The sequence below is a fragment of the Rattus norvegicus genome, chromosome 9 (assembly GCF_036323735.1).
Source record: "Rattus norvegicus strain BN/NHsdMcwi chromosome 9, GRCr8, whole genome shotgun sequence".
NCBI classification, from domain to species: Eukaryota; Metazoa; Chordata; class Mammalia; order Rodentia; family Muridae; genus Rattus; species Rattus norvegicus.
The window spans coordinates 117,985,056-118,008,161 of NC_086027.1; the positions used below are offsets into that span (position 1 = coordinate 117,985,056).

At 42.3% G+C, this 23,106-nt stretch overlaps 1 protein-coding gene across 24 annotated transcripts in view; it reads left to right on the forward strand.

Moving 5' to 3' along the window:
* Positions 1-23,106, forward strand: part of Dlgap1 (DLG associated protein 1) — an 869,320-nt gene that overhangs the window by 680,912 nt on the left and 165,302 nt on the right. For all 24 annotated transcript variants that reach the window (XM_039084190.2, XM_039084191.2, XM_039084189.2 and 21 more), the window contains 2 exons: positions 15,055-15,232; positions 19,831-20,071. In XM_039084190.2, the coding sequence (XP_038940118.1) occupies positions 15,055-15,232; positions 19,831-20,071 (419 nt within the window). The remainder of the gene's footprint in view (positions 1-15,054; positions 15,233-19,830; positions 20,072-23,106) is intronic.

Here is a 23,106-nt window from a genome sequence, read left to right on the forward strand (position 1 = left end):
TAGTTTTAAACCATAGCTCTGTACTTGTGCTAGATTTGGACCTAAGTGTTTCATTTTGAGCTGCTGTGAATGGTGCTGTGTTGTTGTTGTTGTTGGTTTTTTTTTTTTTTTTTTTTTTTGGTGCTGTGTTTTTAATTTCCACGCTTACAACTAGATGAATCCATTTTGGATTCATGTGGATATTATAACCTGGAACTTTGCCTAATTCACTACTCACTAATGACATTTTTGGTCGAGTCTTTGGGATTTCCTATGTAGGCTATCGTATCATTTGGGGGACAGTTTTATTTCTTCTGTTCGACCACTGAACCTTTTATTCTCATATCGCACTGTCTAGAAAGTCCAGCACTGGATTAACGAGAACTGGATCAGTGTTCTCAACCCTTCTTCATGACTGCACTGAAACGAGACAAATCTTTCTCCATCAGCTACGATCTTGCTAGCTGCCACAGTATTTATTTGATACTTTGTATCAGACTGAGGACTAGCAGTGATATTCCTGGGTCTTGTGACCAAATGCTGAATCCTGTCAAATACATTTTCTCTATCAGTTGATTTGATCATGTGCCTTTTTCGTCCTGTCGATATGGTAGGTCACGCTAACTGATTTCGATATGTTCAGCCAGCCATACCTCCATGAAGTTACTTGTAATGTTCCTTTACTGCTGTTGCTGTTTGTAGACACTACGGTGACAGTTCTTGGTTTGTTTGTGATTGATTGATTGATTGATTGATTGGTCAAGTTTGAAGAGGTTTATCAAATGCGTACACTCTGTAGCCATTCCTTCAGAGTAGATCTGCTGGTAACCAATACTTATTTTTCCTTTGCCTGAGAATGCCTTTGCTTCTTTTTTCATTCTCGGGGGTAGATTTTATGGATGTTAAAAATTGGGGGCAACAGTTCTTTTTCTTCAGCATTTGAAAATGAGTATGCATTTCCTTCTCACAGCCATGGCTCCAGAATACAAATCTATGTCACCAGAGCTGGTTTGCCCCCTAAAGCAGGGTGTCAGTCTTCTTTGGTTGTGTCTACCTGCTTTCTTTGTCCTTGGGTTGGGGCTGCTGAGGTGTAATGTCTCACCATAAATCCCTCCATGACTGTTCTGCTTGGAGCTAACTCGACTTCTTGTTTCCATGGTTTTGCATCTCGATGAGTTCAGAGCGTTTAGCTGTTTTGAATGCTTTCTAGGCACATTTTTAAGAAGTTTTTTCCTTTTAACAATGTCTTGCAGTATTGTCGACCTAAGCCCCTGTTGCCCTCCTCCATCCCCTACCACTCCTGCTAAGCCCCTCTTTTCCATAAAGACTGTAAACTATGCCCCCCAAAAGTCTTAGGACAGAAAGGCCAATCTTTCCTTAGAGCCCCACCGGTTGAAGAATCTCAAAGACATCTGGTTTTAGTTTATTTTGTCTATTCAGATTGGGTGATTTCCTCCACTCTATCTCCCAGGACTTTGGCTCTTTTCTCTCCATTTCTATCCTGCTGCTGAAGCCACCTTCTAAGATTTGGGGTTCAGTTGCTTAATTTTTTTTCAGTTCTGAAACTTATATTTGATTCCTCTTTTTATCTATTTGTTAGCCAAGATTGTCTGATTAATTTGATGGAACATTTTCTTTTTCTTTTTTTTTTTTCATTTTGAAACAAATGAAACATTTGAAACAATGTGTTCTTAATTGTTCATAGTACCTTCTGGGCTGTCTGTTCCTGTGCTCACAATGATAGTTAGTAACCTACGCCTGTTCCCTTTCCTGTCCCTGTGATAAAATGCCCTGACTAAGCAACTTAAGAAGAGCCTGTTTGCTTTGGCTCACAGGCATGACTCCTTTGTGACAATCACATCACCTAAAGAAAAAAAATCACAAAGAGAAATCATAAGGCCACCTCTTTTCATCAGGAAAACAAATTCTGACTGCCTACACAGATTTCTACAGAATAGCATTCATAGTGTACTACTGACCAGATACTTGTGACCTATTGGACATGGCTTGTCAAGTAGAAATACAGAGTATGATGACAGCTGACGTGTCTGTGTTGACTGGCTAAGAATTTCAGGTGGTGGTGGTGCAGAGAGGACAGAGCCCAGGCACACGCACATGCACACACACACACACACAAACACACACACACACACTGAAATGTGGCATTCCTATGGTGTAGTGAGAAAATTATCATGAATAAACCAGCTAATGGTTTTGTTGTGTTGTTGAGTATTTATTTGTTCAGGAGCATGGGTGTGTTTTAGGAGACACCAAGTTAAAGTAGATAAAGGGTCATTCAACCGGGCACAAATCTTACAAAAACTATTCAAAATGGAAATATGGTTTCGAATAACAAAAACTGAAAGACTGTTTTAAATATCTCATTTGTAATGATACACCTAAGTAAACACTGAGAGACAAAGCTCAGGGTTTCTGTCGTCAGCATTAAAAAATTGCACTAACAAGATCATTTGTGTGAGAATGAACATATTTTTTTAAACTGTGAAACTATTTTATTTTTAAAGCAACACATTAAATTAAGCTTAAATTTATTTTTGTTGTTTATAATTTATTGCTTCTAAAAGAAAAATTTGTATGGCTATATAAGGATTTCATATCTATATTGAATCTGTATTGGGTATATATTTACATATAACTGTCTAAAATATATATGAAAGTATGAGAGCTGAAATTCAGAACAATCAGAAAATGATCTCGTGTATAACACACACATCCATGGGGACTGTGCTGGCCCAGCAGTGTACACATATGTGAAGCTATACTGACCTAATCATGTATACATATGTGTGTGTGTGTCTGTGTGTGTGTGTAGTTATACTGGTACAACCACGTACACACATATAAAGATGTGGTGGCCCACACATGCACACATACGTGAAGTTGTGCTGACTCCAGTGTCTGCCAAGAATACTCACAAGTTCTCTGCCCTAGGACAGACCTTCTTCTCCTGACTGTAAAACTGGCAAGACTTAGTCCAGCACTTGGGCTGAGGCAGGAAGACTACAAGCTAGAGGGCTGCTGGGCTACACACTTTGTGACAGAGAGAGAAAGAAGGAAGAGAGGAAGAAAAAAACTGAAATTTTTGTTTGTACTTGAAGGAAATCGAATACAGTGGTAATAGTCACTGGGGTACGTTAGGTACTGGGGTAGTTTAGGAATTGTGCTGGTTAGTTTTATGACAGGTTAGTACAAGCTACAGTCATTTGGGAAGAAGGAACCTCCGCTGAGGAAATGACTCTGTAAGGCCGGTCTGTACAAAAGTCTGTAGTACATTTTCTTAGTGAGTAGGTGATGGGGAGAACCCAGCCCCACAATGGTATTGTCACCTCCAGACTTGTGGCCTTGAGTGCTATTTAAAAAACAAACTAAGCAAACCAGTAAACGCACTCCTCCATGACCTCTGCATCAGTTCCTGCCTTCAGGTTCCCTCCCTGTTTGAGTTCCCACCCTGACTTCCCTCAGCAATGGAATGGGGGCCTGAGAATTATAAGCTACAATTAAACCCTTTCAAACCCAAGTTATTCGTGGTCATGGTGTTTTACTACAACAAAAGCCCTAAGTAAGACCAGAAGTGCACAGTTAGCATTAGTAAAAATTCAAATGTTATCTGAGATTAGGAAAGAGAAGATTATAAAAGTCACAAGTAGCTAACCTAATAGGACTCCTGGGAGATCCTGAAAGGAAATTTCAAGAGATGGTTTGTGACGTCTTGGAAATGAACCAGGCAGTGTAAGTTCACGTATAAGTCAAACATGCCTTGACTTCCTTCTTTGGCCTGGTAGAGACAAGGCTATTAAGCAACTGCATTTTAACCATGTCTGAAACCGTGCAGCACATGAAGTTGCACGGGGGTTGGGGGGGATCAAAAGCAGACAAACGAGGGATGAGTCACAGGGTTAAGTGTAGTCCTAGCATTATTGATGGATGGAGGCAAATCAGAACATGACTGATTTTTCCTATCTGAGTCAACAGAGTACCAGCAACTGGGTAAGACAATAGATACCCTGCTGACTGACGGGAAGGTAAAAGTTGGGTGTTGAAGACTTTAAGAGCAACATCGATGTGATTTCCAATTCCGAACCGACACACTTGCCAATCTCGGTTTATTCATATAGAACACTGGCTCTCAGCCTTCTAATGCTGTGTGACCCTTTAATATAGTCCCTCATGCTGTGGTGACCCCCAACCATAAAATTACTTTTGTTGCTACTTCATAACCATAATTTTACTACTGTTATGAATCATAACATAAATATCTGTGTTCCCCAATGATCTTTGGTCACCCCTGTGGAAGGAGCGTTCAACCCCCAAATGAGTGGAGACCCACAGGTTGAGAATGGTTGACATGGAAGGCGGGAATAATGATATTTACAGTTGCTATCATAGTTCGTTATTCAGTGGTTAAGAGTGATTACTGCTCTTCCAGAGGACAGCCCACAGCCAACTCTAACTCCAGCTCTAAGGAATCTGATGCCCTCCGGTGGCCAGTCCACTAACTGATATGACTGTCCACGGTCTCGTGGCAGTCTCTACTTGCTTATGGAATTTGTGGAGGTTTCATTTTGTTTTTTGGATGTCTTAGCCACGACAAGATACCTTTGATCGTATTATATCGTTTTAGTTACATCATTATTTTTCAATTGCTAGAGCAGTAAATTATATTCAATTTATGGTTCTATCATTCATGGGTTCTTCACGCACAAACTCAATAACTGTGAACCAGAGTAATTTTCAAAACGTTTCTTGCTGGGAAAGTACAATCTTCTTTCTTGCCATTTCCTTAAAAATACAATAGAGTGGCTATTTATACTACATTTTCATTTTGCTTGGTGGTATGAATAACTTAGACATGATTGAAGGTGAGAGGGAGGCCGTGTGTGTGTGTGTGTGTGTGTGTGTGTGTGTGTGTGTGTGTGTGTGTGTATCTACAGATTCTGGTGCCTGCAGGACACCTCGGCCAATCTTCTCCAGGCATCCAGGCATCCAGGCATCTGTTCTGTTCCTAAGAACAGAAGTATCTTTTTCTATGCTCACCATAGCAATAATCCTTTGTGAAATTCTATATATTATTTAACATTCTTAACTTGCAATAAATAATCTCTGGAGTGGCTCCTCAGGGGAAAGTGATATCTTGTTTTTATTGCGTTGGTCCTCAAATGCGTTGGTAGCAAAATTGATAGGAAATGAAATTGGAAAGGCCTAAGTACTTCTGTTAAGGAGAGGTTCGTAGTTCTGGGTATACAATCAAAAGAATTGAAGGCAGGGACGCGAGAAGATGTGTATGCTTGTGTTCGTAGCAGTATTACACAATACCCGAGAGGTAGGGAGCAACTCAAGTGCCCATCCATGGATGGATGTGCAAGGTGTATTCAATAGGATAGTATTTAGCCAGGGAGGACAGAAATGGGATTGTGTGCTTCTGTGGCTGAGCCTCGAGAACAAGAGCTGGACACAGAAAGAAAATACTGCTCTACTCCACTTACAGGAGATGCCTAGAGTGGTTGGACTCAGTGACAGGAAGTACAGTGATGGTTGCCAAGGGCTACAGGAGGAGGACAGGGAGCACTGATATTCAGCAGGTCAGGTGGAGGAGACAAGCGTTCTGGGGAGGGATGATTCTGGAAGGCAGTACGGTGATACAAATGTACTCACTACCACTGAACTGTATACAAAAAAAGAATTATAATGGTGATTTTTAACTTTTCATTGTGCATATTAATTATCTGCGTTAGGACACGTTTGGGAATGTATATAATGTACATTGAACCTATTCCACCCCTCACCTCCTGCCTCTCCCTGATCCTTCTCTCCCTCCCAATAGTGCCTCTGTTTCCCCATGCAGGTTCACTTTTACTTTCATGAAAACAGTAAACTTTACAGTGTGTGAATTTTCTCTACCGTAGGAGAAAGAAAGATGCTTATGATTCAGTAAATCCTCTGGGCTCTAGAAGGTGGATATTATTATTACTTAATTTTTTTTAAAAAAAATGGAGCTCACCCAATTCTACAGATTCAACCAGTCCTTAAATCGAAGGTCTCAGGTTCCCCAACATTCAGAGCCATGCTCTCAGAAGGAGCTGCCCACTATAAAGTTCTCTATATTGAAGACACCTGCCCTCCATCCAAGGCATTGCTCACTGGATTGTTTCATTGATTTAACGCTCAGTTCGGTCCTATGCAAACTTAAGCAAAGATAATTTGGGGTGTTATTTAGAGATAATGGATGATGATTTTCATAAAACAGACAACGTGGAACAGGGGGGAAAAAACAGGGAAAGACCTCACTCTGCTTTGGCCGTAGTTCTGGACCTATGTTCTTCATAGTGGGGAAGGTGACACCGTGTGCTTTCCTTCACACATCCGGGGACAGAGTGCTGGACAGCTCCCTGGGTCACCGCCCACTCTCAGTGTCTGTCCTGCACATACCTGCTGGGCTTCTGTGGTTCTCTGGTTTGTTTCATGACCTCCCAGTGTCTGACTGGGTCCATGCATTCTGCCACCCTCTCCCTCTTATGCTCTTCGACAATTATTTGAGTACGCCTTAAGTGAGTCAGGTCTGGGCTGAGCTTGGGAGTACAATGGGATGTTTTTATCCTCCTACAGGGGCTGCTGTGTTTGGGAACCTACAGTTTGATGACACAGACTGACCAACCAGCAGGCAGTTACAACATGCATAGCCCTCCGATCTACACAGGCTCTCTCCGCACACCCCAGCATTATGGGTTTCAGCTACTCAGTCTTTGCCCCATAGTTCTCCGGTCAGGAATTCCTTGTGTCTCATGCAATTTGCCCAGTGGGAAATCTTATCCCTCAGGTTCTAACTAAAAGTTCCTGTCTCTCTGAAGCTGTCTTCTACACCCCAATTGAGTCTCTTCTTTTCCTATTCCCACTGTGGCTTCCTGGAAAGCTGATAAAAGCTTAACGAAGCTTCTCTTTTGAACTTTGTTCTCCATGTTTGCCTCAATCTAAAAACTGAAGTTCTAGCAGGCAGCATTCACATGTTCCCTACTACGGCCAACAAGTCCTATGGAGAGCTGACACATGACATAATTGCTTCATGCCCCATGCTGTGTAATCTAAATGTCTGAGGAGAACATGTGAATTTTGAAATCACAACAACCTGAAGGTGATGGATATAAGCACATTCGATACACAGCACAATGTCCGTTTGCTGTGGATAATTTCTGTACAAGAGATGGTTGGCTATGAACAGTGTTGTGTCTGCAGCTTGGATGAGTCTCACCTTACACTAAACCACTTATCCCAGTGTCTAGCCTATGGCTTCACATATACTGGGCTTTTGGCTCTCCAGCAGTGTCCACAGTTGAGCAGTCAGATAATTCCAATTAAATCAGCCTCCTTTTTTCCTACAGAGAAAAGTTAATAGAGCAAATGAAATATCACAGCAACAAATGAACATTCCCTTAACATTCTTTGGCCAGAGCCCTGGGGCCTTCTGGGAAATAGGAATGTTTGTAGGACTTGACAGTTGTGATGTGTTGCAAGTAGTGCTGACATTTATCTACCACATCAAACATTTACAGAGGAAATTCAACAAAGAATGTGGCACAGGCCTATAGGAGTCTTCTCCTCACTATGTTTCTTATTCTCTAGAAGTTGCCTTTGTATATAAACTGTTGCCTTTCTCAGGGGGGCCTGAACATTGGCTAAATGAATCCTGTTCTGAAATTTCATTTCTATAAAGCAGAAGGAAATTTAATGTTAAAGAAACAATATGGCATCACAAAGAGAGTGAAGTTGGAAAAGACTCTCGGTGCTTGGCAATGCAAGTCCCTGAAGCAAAGGAATCCCGCTGTCTTCTCTAAATGCCTGTTGGTGATGATGCTCAGTAGCTGTCCTACAATGATGTCCAAACAGTGTTCATTTAGCAGCTATGCTCATCCAATTCTATAAATATGCCAAGAACCATCGAACCATGGACTTTAAAGTGTTCATAATGTCACAAGGCAGGTTTTAAATCCTTCGTGACTGTTCACATACCCAAGTCAAGCCATTAGCCTAGACACCCACCAACAGATGAATGGATGAAGTCAATGTGATGCATGTGTGCAATGCAGTATCATTCCATCCGAACGAAGAGCAAAACCACGAAATGTGCAGTAAGATGAATGGAAGTGAGGGTCATCGTGAGAAGCAAAATAACCCAGACTCACCAGGTCGAGCATTATGCGTTGTCTTCCAGACAATACAGATTTTTTTAAGGCACAAAGCAGAAGGACTACTAGGAAGCTGGAAGGGAGAAAGGACGTGCAGATAGTGCCAGGATAGAGCTCAGTGAAGGGCTGTGTGTGTGTGTGTGTGTGTGTGTGTGTGTGTGTGTGTGTGAGAGAGAGAGAGAGAGAGAGAGAGAGAGAGAGTTTAAAACTGCCATGACGAAGCCTTCTCTGAGCAGTTAACCTACAGCAATAAAAACCATCTATGAGATCTTAGTAGGTGAGGAAAAGTCCCCAAAGAAAACTGTGGTGCAGAGCACAATAATTACGTCATTCTCCTTATTTTTTTATACATCCTCCATCTTCATGAGAGCATCCAAGTACAGCCCCTGACATAACAGAGTCTCTAACAACCGTTAGCCATTCCTCTTAGTGACTTGAAGATTAAAACTCCCCTGCCTTCGGTGGCGCCTGTGTTCTCAGCACTGAGGAAGCTGGTGGTCACAAGTTAAAAGCTAACCTGGCCTACATAGTAAGACTCTGTTTCAACAAAGAGTCACACACACACACACACACACACACACACACATACTCACACACATACTCACACACACACTCACACACACATACTCACACACACTCACACACACACTCACACACGCACACACTCACACACACTCAGGCACACACTCACACACACACATACTCTCACACACACACTCACACACACACTCACGCACAGACACACACACACACACAGACACACACACTCACGCACACACACACAGACACACACACAGACACACACACACTCACACACACACATACTCACACACACTCACACACGCACACACTCACACACACACACAGCAGGCTTCCAGGTAACAGGATGAATGCAGCACTGACTCTGCCGTCTGAGATCTTAAGAACCCAAAGAGTCTGTGAGCATGTAAAAATGAAAATAAAAAATAGACGTAAAGATGGGAAAACTGATGCAAGAGACAAAGAGGGAGACTTCATATGGCTGAGGGAGAGTGAAGGAGGCTGTAGGCCTAATTTTTTTTCAACCTACTTTACTAAGAGTTCAACCTCCCCTCTAGCCTACCACCCATCAGAAGTAGTAGAAAAGTTACTAGGACATGGGGGAAGTAGACCTGTTTAGAAATAGTTCTTCGGGGGTGAGTCCAGTCCTCATTGTCAGGATATCAGCAGTTCAGTCAGCTGCAGTCCAGTCCTCTCAGTAGCTACCACACACAAACCACCAAGGACAGTTCAATCCAGAAGAGACCACAAGGCTCACCAACCAGCTTGAGGCCTCTGAAGTGGCAAAAAGCCATAAGAACCTCATGAGAAGTCCTTTGGTGTCTCTCTATGGTGTCACCACAAGTAGAGCTCAGCAACACAATGTAAGAGGAACCAGTGTCTGTCGTTAGTGAAGAATTAGCAAGGCAGATCAAAGCAAACCAGTGCTCAAGCTCCCACTGTCTTCGGGGTCATATTTATATTCCTTCCGGACATCCTTTCCAGGTGTCTGCTTTAGCAAAACATCCTTTCATCCGTGTGCCCCAACAAAACATCACTTGACATAACTAACTCTCCAAGAAACAGGAAGTGTCCACTTCATGAGGCATCTGCAGACAGATCTAAACTGTAATGTGTCAAATAACAAGAGACACTGAGGCCTCAGAGGGTGTAGGCTAGTGGCAGGGGACTTTGTTAGGAGAATCACAATGAAGGCTGAACTGAGCATGCAGTGGGAGGAGAAGTGGGGAGAGACGCCAATTGCAAATGTGTGTAGAAAGCAAAGCTGAAGACATGTGGTGACCAACTGGGTTTTGACCTTTAAGAGGAGACAGAGACAACTCCTGGGTTTCCAGTTTGCTTAATTGTGTAGACTTTAGTGTACTCATTGGAATGTAAACTATTTTGAGAGGCGGCATGGGTATCATTTGGAGGTCACAATGAGTTCTGGTGCTGGTGGAGCATCAGGGGAAACAGCACAGTAGCTAATGGAACGTTAATGTCCAGGTCTAGGAGGGAGCTGTACATGGCAAATAGATGAGGGGAGGGTTAGTGTAAAATCAAGAATACAGTCAGATTAAGTTGTCCGATGAAAAAATGTAGAATAAGAAGATAAAATAGACAGTTGTGGCGTAGTGATAAAACTTTCAAAAGAAGATAAACAATTGTACTGTCATGGGAAAACAAAAGCATTTAAGGGCAAGTTTGAAGAACACTAAGGAACAACACTAATGAACGTCTATGCAAGAGTTCCTGAGAAATAGAAGGGAGAGGAATAAAGATGGATGTCTCAGTCACTGTGCAATTGCAGTTAAGAGACACCATCACCAAGGCAACACTTAGAAAGAAAGCATTTAATTGAGGGCTTGCTTACAGTTTCAGAGGTTTAATCCATTATCATCATGGTGAGAGTGTGGCAGCAGGCAGGCATGGTACTAGAGAAGTAGCTGAGAACTGCATCCTGATCCATAGGCAGGGAGAGAGATTCTGAGCCAGGCATGGGCTTCTGAAACCTCAAAGCCCACCCCAGGTCATACACTTCTTCCAACAAGGCCACACCTCCTAATCCTTCTAATACTATCAAAGAGCTCCACTCCCTGGTGACTAAGCAGTCGTCTGTATGAGCCTATGGGGGCCATTATTCAAAACACTGCAGTGGAGAAGTCAGAAATTAAAGGTTCTCTTTAAAGTGCTTTTAACAAGTTGTGCTTGGTGGCACCTGCTGGTAATACTAGCATGAGGGAAGCTAAGGCAGAAGGTTTTCAAGTTCAAGGCCAGGCTTGGATAGATTAATGAGACCCTGTCTCAATATAAACTCTATAATGAGTAAATAAGTTAACTTAACACTATGTAAACTTCTACATAGTAGAGTATTAGGAATACCTAGGTCTTTAACAAATAACAACAAATGTCAGGTAGAAATCATTCAAGAGGTGCCAATCAAGTAACAGCTTGATCACAAGATAAACCGTCAAGGCATTACACACAGGATGAGGAAAAGAAAGTTGGCCTCAGTTTTACTGAAGCAGATTAACTCATAGGAGTCTCAAAAACTAGTAGTCAAGTACAGTCACTTACTAAAGCACCATTTTCTAGCCTAAAGCCCAATGAATCAGCACCTCTCCACTTAAGCTATAAATGTGAGCATAATTTAATAAGAGTGTCATGGCCAAGATCAAATGTCTTTATTTTCAGAATAACACAAACTCAGATTCCTCTGTATTGTGAGGAATCAGTTTGTGTACCAGATGTTGTAGGACTCAGAGTCAAGATGAGGTGAAAAAAGAGAAAAAGTTGACCCTTCCCCTCCCAAGACTTTTCCATTAGATGCAGTCATCTGGAATCAATTCTCTGCAAGAAAGAAAGGAGGAGAAGGAGGAGGAGGGGAAGAAGAGGAGGAAGAGAAAGAAGAGGAAGAAGAGGAAGACAGAGAGGGAGTGGGGAAGGAGAAGAGGAGGAGAAAGAGGAGGAGGTGGAGGAGGAGGAGGAGGAGGAGGTGGAGGAGGAGGAGGAGGAGGAGGAGGAATGAGGAGAAGGAGAAAAACCACCAATGAAGTCATTTTTAGTTCTATATTTCAAAGTTGAGACATTGGATTGAAACTTCCTGGTCTGAGTCTTCTAGAATCTTCTTTGCAATAACAGCCTCAAGATCAACCCCAGAGCCTCCTTAAGGGTTGTCTCTTAAGTGGCTACAATAGTGAATGGAGTTCTCTGGCCCAATAAGACCAAAATCTCACTTCAGTTTTGATGAACTTCAAAAAGATAAGTCTCAGAGGCGACTCGGAAAGGACAGTGGGAAAAAAACTGATCTCATTTCAAAAGGCCAATGCAGAAAAGTAATTAATGTCGCTAACGTTTCTGAGTGTGTACACCTCCCTTCAGAGAAGATCCTTTGTCTGGGAGGAGGGGAGCCGTGGCAATGAGTCTTGGCATTTCTTGCTGGGCTCTTCCCCACCAGGAAGTGCAGACCCAGTATGTCCTGTCTTCTCTGTATGAATATCTCTCTACCTTCTAGATTAGATAAAGTTCATTTCCTCTTGTGTGGTGGGTTGCTAAGGTATGCATTGTTTTTATCGGAAATGAGTCACTGAGGCTATTCAGTTCCTTCTTGACAATTTTCCCCCGACTTTAAAGTTTTGGAATGATGCCTTATTTATAACAAGAGGCCAGGGTGATTGCCACAACAACGCCTCATTTTCCCATCTCAGCCAGCAGAGACTTACTCTTCAAAAACAGGACCTTGTTTCTCCTTTTGAATATATCCTGTTTATGGAGGCCCACCCCCATTGTTCCCTGATGACTATACACAATGGCATCATCATTTATGTTGGGAAGTGTCATTGCTCTGAGGCATTTTGCAAAATAGCCAAAGAAACACATTTGTCATCATGCGATCATGTTCTTAGCAGAGGTGAACGTTAGCTAATAAATGCTTAAAACGATCTTTGAGGGGAAAAAAACAGATCCTTAAGAAAATGAATTGAAGTTTGTCGGTTTGATAGAATTCTTGGCATGGCCTTTGATCTGGTATAAATCACCAGACTAGTATGTAGCCTGGAGAAAACACCCTCTTGCCCTGCAAAGGTGTCTTCATACTTGGAAGCTGCCCAGAAAACCCATAGGACAGGTTTTTAGAATGGTCTGTTTCTTTCTTGTGGTAATAAAATACAGCGTTTCCTTTGGACATGTTATCCTACATCTGTTTTCATTTCTTTGTCTGTACAAGTGATGAGGGAAAAAGCCAGCTGCTAGGCAAATCCTGGGGTTTTGATATTATCTGGAATATGTTTCTCAGCTGTTACTAAGCAGCCTCACGTAAGCTTTATGAGTAAGTGTGACCTTATACATTGCCACCTAAAGGACATTTGGAATTTTCTCACCTCCCACGGGAGTTCAGGAATGTACTGTGTACGCATGCATCATTCTTTTTAGTCAGCATCTTCCTGATTTCCAGTGAGACTGCACACCTGGTCATGTGCCTGGCAGAATCTGAACCTATTTTCCCATGAACCTCCATATTTATTTTCATTCGATGAACTCTGCTTAGCCCTTTCCTTGAGTTGACCATCTGATTTTTATCCAGATGCTACTTAAGATGTTTCTGATATTTTTAACCTGCATGGATAGCAGTAAGGTGTTTTGCACCTTTGGCTCTGTGAGTCGTGCCTAGATTTCTATGTGGGTTCCAGGGATGCAAACTCAAGGCCCTATGCTTGTTTGGCAGACACCTGACCGACTAAGCCATCTCCCCATCCCTGGCTTGACTTTTTCAATGAGAATTTCCTAATTCTAAGCTCCTGTAGTGCGGTTAGGGAAATCTATAGACTACAAAGTATAGGAAGAGTTGTATTTACAGACCAGATTTGGAAATATGTGCATTTTCATTGGCCTGGATTTCAGGGGTTTTCCCCCCTAAATTTAATCTCAATTATGTGAGAGAATTACATAGATAATTGATTTACTGAGTGAGAGAAAGGCGTTGAATGTGTAGACAGGTATAGATACAGACTTACTGGCTGTTACTAAGACAAAAAATGGAAACAAATACCTACAAAAGAAAATCGGATACATTGCCAAGCACGGACTTCTGAAGTAGATCAGCCACTGATGCTTCTTTTCCTCCTCAGGGTGTCTGAGCGTTAATAGGGGAAATTCTTCATGGTTAAGGAGACTTTTGATTGTTCTCTAATGTCATCAAACCTTAATGATTTCCTGAAACAAGATTCCCTTCTAAGCTGGGTGTAATGACACATATCTGAAATCCTAGCATTTGGGAAGTGGAGAGTGGAGAATCATGAGCCATAGACCAGCCTCAACTACATGACAATCTAGAGGCTAACCTGGGCTTCATAATACTCTGTCTTAATGGGGGGTGGGGAATGTTTCCTTTTGTGAGTAAAAGGGAAAGTCTCACACCCTGTTGCTGAGAATTTAAAATCTTCATCATAGCCATCACAGAAAACAATATGGTAGCCCTTCATCAGAGTAGAGATAAAGCTACCAGATGACCTAGTAGCCGTACCACTGGTTATGTATATGCAAAGAAAATAAAATTAGAATGTTAAGAAAGACATCAACCTTCTAATATTCATTGTGACTTCTTTCAAAATAACCAACATCTAGAATCCACCTTGATGTCAATTCATAAACTGAAGAATGGACAAAGAAAACACACAGTGCATATGCATAATGGAATACTTCTTGGTCAGCTATTATAGAGGAACTAAAGAGTATCATTTGTGGCCGTGTGGATGGAACCTGCTCTTTCTTGTGCATGGATGCCTAGAAAGTTGACTTCATAGAAGTCGTGAATAGAATGTCAGAGGGTTGGGGGAGTGGGTAAGGAATAAAGACAGGATGGCTAAGGTGCACATAGGTATGGTTAAATAGGAAGAATAAGTTCTAGTGTCCTGTGGGATAGTCAGAAGCTTATGTTTAACAACCATAAAATGTACATTTAAAGTAGTGAGGAGAGAGAATTTTGAATGTTCCCAGCATGAAGAAATAATAAGTGTTTGAGGTTATGGTTACATCACTTATTTTTATCTAACCAGCCTATATTAAATACACACACTAAAATGTCACACCGTGAACCCTATGTATTACATAAAAATATTATGTGTCAATTAATACGAATTTTAATTTAAAAGAAAACAAGAATAGAAACAACTAAAGATGTTTTCCTCCCGAGCCACCATATTCAACTTTAGCAATCACAGAAATCAATAGTGTTTGCCCTGGTGTTCAGAATCCTGCACAAAGGACAGCCATGGCTTACCACTGTCCCCACTGAGTCTGTCCCTTCCGGGACCTCCGGTGAACGAACATTCACCCAAATGCTTTCATTGTTCTCTTCCAGGATCTCCAACGAACACTCCCCCAAACTCCAGATCCGGAGTCACAGCTACCTGAGGGCAGTAAGTGAAGTCTCCATTAACAGAAGCCTGGACAGCCTGGATCCTGCAGGCTTGCTCACGTCACCAAAGTTCCGCTCCAGAAACGAGAGCTACATGCGAGCTATGAGCACCATAAGCCAGGTGAGAGTGGTCAGAGCCTCAGTGGCCACGTGCGTTATCAGGGAGAATGGAGAGGGCTAGGGTGCAGAGGTGGTCACGGCGCAAAGACCACCGATGGAGTCGGCAAAAATGCAGCAGATGCTGCAGGTGGGCCACAAGTTCATCCCGGGAAAGCCCCTCGTCTTGATGGTCTCGGACAGGAGGGGCCCTTTGCAGATGGGTCAGGCACAAAGAGGGAATCCTTGAGAAATCATAACCTGTCTGTTAGGTGTCAGCCACTTTTCAGGAAGGTTTTGATGGAGGAGGCTTTACCTGCAATGTTGCTTGAGAGGGTCATGCCCAAGGGGAGACATCACTGACAAAACCATAATCATAAAAGTGTTAACAGTTTGAGCAGGTCATCGAGGCAAGACTTGCACACAGAATGTATCTGTGAGTTAAAATTTTCTGTATGGTAACACATGTATTTAATCCCACACTCAGGAGGCAGAGGCAGAGAGATCTGAGTTCAAGGCCAGCTTGACCTACATAGCGAGTCCCATACCAGTCAGGGCTAGGTGATAAAACCCTCTCAAAAAAATAAAATGCAATTGTGAAAAGAAATTATACACATTTATAACGTTATAACCTTAGTGTGTTCAGAACAGGAGAACATGTCACGTCCCCCAACAGGACCCTGCTATTCAGCTGGCTGCTTCAGGTCTCTAGGCTGTGAATATGACCTTCCTTGGGACATTACTTCCCAATTACAGCTTACCAAGATATCAGGCATGGAAAAGACTAATGCTGTCTTTGGGTCAAGTGCTACAGTTTCACAGGGTAATCATTTGACCTTAAGTAAAATACAGAAAGAGTAACCATCCTTAATGGAGTCCTAATGACACATCATTTTTCCAGCACCATATTCAACTTTCAAATAACACATTACCTTTAAGAACAATGTCAAACTGACTGTTACAGACACAACGTTGCCATTATACAGAGAACAGTTTCTTCTTCAAAGTCACTGAACCATAAATACTGACTTTTCAAATCGGAGTTGCTTTTGTGAGAGTTATTCTCTCACAAGCAGTACATATATATTAATATACATAATTTAAAGCACATGTTACTCAGTTCCTGTTTAAAATCTGACATTATTCACCAAAGGCTCCAAAGAAGGATCCAAAAAAAATTTTATAAACCAATGAATTAAACTTTTTGAGCGTGTGAGCACTTTACACCTTAATTTTTTTTCATGCAACTCCAGGCATCTGAGTATATAAAACAAGTGTACAGATTTACTGGTAATAAAGCACAAATTCCTTTTAAAGCAACTCTTTAGTACATTTCTAATTGCACATTTATCAAAGATAAAAGTGAGTTGCCCTGCTTGAGATCTTGGCCGGACATTTGCTAGCAGGGCTGAGAGTGCAAGCAGGTGTTTTTCAGAATGAGCTCTCATCGGTGCTGAGATTACCACTCCACACAGATATAAAGATGAACAGCAGGGATGGGTATGACGCCACTTTAAAAAGTGTCCTGATTGCAACCCAAAGAACCACTTAGCAATTTATGAAACTCACCTAACAATGTTTAAAATAAAACTTTCTAACAATACAATCTGAAGCTATACAAATTGGACACTTGTGTACTGACTCCTACAAGAGGTCTTCTGAGCACGTGCACACTCTAACACACACACACCACACACATAACATGTATACACATACATGTACATAAATACATACAAACAGTGTAACTTAATTTCTTAAATAAATGATGTATTAGAGGCTGGGGATGCCTCTAAGAATACTGTTTGCCTACCATAGAGGAGGCCCTGAGTTTTGAGCCCTTCAAAACCTCTGTATCAGATTAGTTTTGATGAATAAACTTTAGGGCCCAGGCATTCACACTTGGGTGGGCAAAACTTTTAAAAATGGATAATGTAGAAATTAGAGATGGTTCGTTGTTAAGACGTGAAGGGCTGAAAGGTGGCTTGGAAATGTTCTTTTTTTAGTATTTCCAAGGATATTTGGTTGTTATTATTTGTTAAGTTAGGCATTTCTTTCCTTTGCTTTTCTATGCCTGTGTAGAAAGAGGGACAATCCTACTGAGAATGTGTGTTTAGCCTAGATGATTCAGCAAAATAAAAGCAAGTTACAGAATTATGTTTGCTGTATGACTCAAGTTCTATTAAAACTAGAAAAGAGGTTATATGAACCCTCTGGAAAGACAGACACCCAAGGTTAATTAATGTCTGCAACCTGAGAAAGGATAGCTATTTCACTGTTCCTTTGTGACATTTGTTACAACAATAATGGAGAGGAAAAACTCAAAGAAGTTGTAGCTATGAGCACATACATGAATAGATTGCTTTGAAATAGTTTCAGGCTTGAATAAGCCACATGTAAAATTCACAAACCCCTGCAGACCCTTACTTCAGGTTCTGATTCAATGGTTGAGCCAAAGAGGTGGCCCACTGGGTAAAGGTGCCTGTCACCAAGCCTAATAGCCTGAGTTTGATACCTGGAACCACATGGTAGAGGGAGATGATCCAGTACGGCAAGTTTTTTCTCTGACCTCCACAGGCAACTATGACACAGGCACCCACAGGTGTACACATGCACATGCAGAAAATTAATTAACTAATGTTTTTTAAAGCTATACATATTCAGAAGGCTAGAGAGATGGCTTAGCATTTAGAAGTATTGGGTGTTCCATTGGAAGGGCCAGAGTTTGAATCCCAACACCCAATAACAAGCTGTGCAATCTACACATGTCTCTCACCCCAGCTCTGGACTGAGAAAATGTAGTAGGAGAGCTGGGACTTGCTGGTGGCAGCTAAGGAAATGCTAGTACCAGGTTTAGAGAGAGACCCTGCCTCAAAGGAATAGGCAGAAAACTCAGTCAGTATGTAGCTTTGAACTCATCTGCCTCTACCTAAGCCATTCACCATCATATTAGGCCAAAATCTGGTGGTGGTGGTGGTGGTGGTGGTGCTTTAATTATCTGATTTTTTTTTTAAAGTGGATCTTAATTCAAAGATCTTCATAAATGTATTATAGAGTTTATGGATGAGGTCAGGCCTGGTGGTGCTTACCTTTAATCCCAGTATTCCAGAGACAGAGACAGGAGGATTTCTTTGAGTTCAAGGCCAGCCTAGTCTACATAGAGAGCTCCAGGACAGTCAGGACTACACAAAGAGCCAATAAATAAGTAAACAAACAAACAAATAAATAAATAAGAAAGAAAGATAAATTGATGGATTTTTTTAATGAAAATTGAAACCTGACCATAGTTTGAAATCTTAATAGTGCTGTTTAAGATCTTGACAAATCTGGGTTTGACCTATTTTAACACAGAATATATCTTGCAAAACAAAATAAAATGGGAAATGTATGTTTCATACTGTGCGCTCAGCTTCAGTCAACCTTGGAAGTATTTGATGAACTAGCCACTTCAAAAGGCAATAGTAAAATGGTTTACAAAAATAGCAGTCGCTGGTAAGTTACACTGAAATACATGAACTCTGACCACGAGCCAATGAACTTCACTCTGAAAACTCCCACTTAGCCATAAGGAGCGGCTGGAGAACAGAGCCTAGGCATAAAATGCTCACCCAGAAGAAGCTGTGAGTTTCATCTCCAGTCATGCAAAATAAACTAGAAACTGTAAATAGAATTATCAAGAATGCATTGGGCGGAGCTTCCTTCCCAGCATGCATTTCTTCACTGTTTTAGAAACGGGCTCTCTCTCCTCCGGCGGTAGAAGGTACTTCACCCAAGTATGCAGATGTGTGTTCTAGACCAAGGGGTAGGAGTCTTCTTCTATTCCTCTCCACTTTGTTGTCGTCGTTGTTGCTTGTTTGTTTTTAAGCAAGGGCTCTCGCCAAAACTGGAGCTCCCTGGTTGGCTAGGCTGACTGGCCAATAAGCTATCAGGATTTGCCTGTCTCTGCCACCTGAGTTGCCCAATGCTTCTGCTACAAGCACATGTAACCACTTTTCACATATCAACTCAGATCCTCTGGCTTGCAAAGCGAGTTCTTCCTTAAAAATGTCATCTTTTTATCAGCTAGATGCCATTCACACATCATCTGTGACGTAAAGGAAATGCTACTGTACTTACTGGCTGGTTTTGTGTGTCAACTTGACACAAGCTGGAGTTATCCCAGTGAAAGGAGCCTCCCTTGAGAAAAATGCCTCCATGAGACCCAGCTATAAGGCATTTTCTCAATTAATGATCAAGAAAGGAGGACCCAGCCCATGGTGGGTGGTGCCGGTCCCTGGGCTGGTGGTCCTGGGTTCTATAAGAAAGTAAGCCGAGCAAGCCAGAGGAAGCAAGCCAGTAAGTAACATCTCTCCATGACCTTTGCATCAGCTCCTGCTTCCAGTCCTGACTTCGTTTGGTGATGAACAGCAATGTGGAAGTGTAAGCTGAATAAACCCTTTCCTCCCCAACTTGCTTCTTGGTCATGATGTTTTGTGTAGGACTAGAAACCCTGACTAAGACAGATTACACACTGGAATGATACATAAACGGTGCTGCTCTTATGGGAAATGAAGTTTCCAGATGCTGAGCGGGAGATGTTGTGGGGGGAACTGCAGGGCCAGTTTACCATCCTGTGTCTTCCCGCAGGTGAGCGAGATGGAGGTGAACGGACAGTTCGAATCCGTATGCGAGTCTGTGTTCAGCGAACTGGAGTCGCAGGCGGTGGAAGCGCTGGACCTGCCCATGCCTGGCTGCTTCCGCATGCGGAGCCATAGCTACGTGCGGGCTATCGAGAAGGGCTGCTCCCAGGATGATGAGTGCGTGTCGCTGAGGTCGTCCTCCCCTCCACGCACAACCACCACCGTGAGGACCATCCAGAGTAGCACCGGTGAGTGAGCTTGGCAGCTCCACATTGGCCGCAGCTGCGCACAGCCGAGGAATTGGGTGTCCTCGGCATCGTCACATGGTTAACAACAGTAAGAAATGCCACCTATGTCCTACACAGAAAGACCGGTTCCACACCTGGCTCTACCCATCCCTCCCTCCATGCCTACCTGCCCTTCCCTCCACCACCATGTGAGAATCCACACGAACAGCTGCTGCTATGCTCAAGGAGAGACAGCCCAGCGTCCTCTGGTTGGTCCCACCCTACTCAGATTCTCAATAAGCAATCTCTGGGTGGCGATTAAAAACACCTGTTTCTTGGAGTCAAATTTATTCCTTTATACCAAGGTGGCCATGGTATGACTCTTCCAAGAGACCTAAAAATATCCTGTTAAGTTTTTTGAAAATAAATAAATAACAAAGGGGCAGGGACCAGTAATATTGACTTACACATTTTATTATAACAAAAAGCAGGTTTATTTTGTTATAAACCCTGCCATATATAAACAGTTCCTCCCTTTAAACTGTGACTTTTTGCACAGGAAGTGTAGTTTTATGGCCGGATTCTAGGTTCCGAGGCATGGGAAAGCTTAACTGGCTTCCAGGGTACAGAACCTGCATAGCAATACAGCCTTGAGTTATGTGTGACTAGATAACAACTGAATGCCAAGAAGAAAACCCCTCCCTCTTAACTGGATTTAACTTTATGATCAACTTCATCCTAAATCCAGTAAAGCAATTTTACAAAGACACCATCAAACTTAAAGGTCAAGATAAGTAATGATGAATGCGTTAAAAACTACTCAGGATATGGTATCAATAAATGATTGATAAATAATAAATTGATAAATTAAAAAAAAAACTTTTTTTTAGCCATGCCAAACTGAAAAGTGCTTCTAGCATAAACATCTTAAGAGCAAGCTCAGCACTGTGACCCTAGCCATTAGTGTCCAGACAGAAGAGAATGGATTACACATACCTTACTTGATAGGAAATTCCTCAAGAGCAGTGTCAGAAAGTGAATGAAATAAAGATGACTCGTGAAGTGTTCCAAATAATGTCTTTTAAAAATCAGCCACTGCACATTCTGTATGTGTAACGTCATGCCTTACATGTGTGGTTTTGAAGGTCTGCTGCCCTACGGCTTACCAGTGTGTGTCTGACAGTGTCTCCCATCCCCCAACCCTGCCCCAAACAACCTTTCCCCCGTGTTGGGCCCATTTCTATCGCCTGCCAGCCATACGTTCTTTAAATTCAAATATTTCAGAGCTTGGTTCACTTGGACCAGGGGAAGAACTCTAGAAGAAGTTCTCAGTTTGCTGACACAGAGTAGCAAGCAGACTCTGACTGGCCTAGCTTGCTGACACAAAGTAACAAGGAGACTCTGACTGGCATGGCTTGCTGACACAAAGTAATGAGGAGACTCTGACTTGTTTGGCTTGCTGACACAAAGTAACAAGGAGACTCTGGCTGGTGGTAGCTTGCTCATCTAGAAGAACAGTTTGTAGCTTTTCTCACTAGCAGCCGGGGATTTGCACTCTCCACAGCAGTTCTCAGATCTGCAGACATAGACCTTGCCACCCTCCTCTCTCTAGAAGCTCTCCAGCATTCACACAGTTAGGTTGACGAATAGAATCCAGGTTTCCCAGTTAATTCCAGGTAGATAGTAAATAATTTTATAAGTAACCCAAACATTGGACAGGGAAGGAAATCAGACCCTGGGATCTTGTGACATGGGACAAGTGAAAATGAGAATGAACCACAGACTTTAACAGAACAGGCAAGGCTAAGTGTTGGGACTTCAACTCATATTGGGTGACTTCAGCCAGATGGCCCAGAGATGACCAGACAATTTGCATGAACAAAGGAAGGATCAGACTTTTGTTAATGTTTTTAGAGTGGGCTAAGGCTTAGTGAACATCACTTGGTTATGGTTATGGTGTGGGGTTTCTATGAGTATTTTCCTTTTTATGTGCTATTGTTCTGCTCTCAGAATTTGCAAACTATCAGGAAGAGACTTAAAGCTGCATTACTCCTGCTGTTGACACAGCCTGCTGCATTTATATCCCCCAGGCCTGGGACTAGTCATAAGAGTGTTAGGATTTTCAGAACTGTAAGTCCCACCTGTTGCTGACATCTTGGCCTCTTGGTTTGGTTTACCATTGTGATAGAAATGAAAGACTGTGGATGCTTGAGCTGACAAGGGAGCAGAAGGGCAGGATAGAATAAACATATCTACTCCAAAGAGAGGTAGACAAGATTCACCCTGTGTTATGGTTTTGGACAAAACATTTCTTAAAGGATCACCATGGCTAAATACAGACCTGAGTGAAGTCGGACTCAAAGGTTGTAGCAACAAAGGAACAGATGTGATATAGAGACAAGGATGCCAGACCTTTTATCTCATTTTAATATTAGAATTTAATCATTAAAAATCTGGTAGCCATGGCTGTAGGAAAGAGTCGATGCTTTTAGCAAAAGCAGGCTCCCTGTTTCTAAGACATAACTTAGACAACATTATTATAACCCACAGGCCAGAGGTAATATCTCCAGACACCCAGCAGAAACTGATAATTCATTGCTCACCTGTGTGGCCTCTATCAATAGTGACTGCTGGTCAGCTCCATACAGAGGTTGGGATTCTGCTAGGCAGGTTGTGGGCTGTCTGAACCGGTACTGAAGGACCACAGGGGACACTTCATGGCATGAGGTTTTCCCTTGGTAGCAGTGTGGGGAATATAAATGCAGCAGGCTGTGTTCGTCCTTGGCACTGTGTACCCATCTCAAACCCTGCTAAGCTTAGCATGGTTGTAAGGAACTACAATATATGACTATGACCTAGTCTGGTATTTGATGGTCCTGATGTTTTAAAGACCCCAGGTTTACCTATCTCTTGTTGCTTAGCAGTGATCCCTACCTACCTCAGGAAATACTTACACTGTGGCAGTATTTGGAGTCTCTGGAGTCCTCACTAGAATCCAACAAGACTGTTAGGAGATGACTGTTGCCTAGGAGGGCATCCCCTTGAGGCTCTGAGTT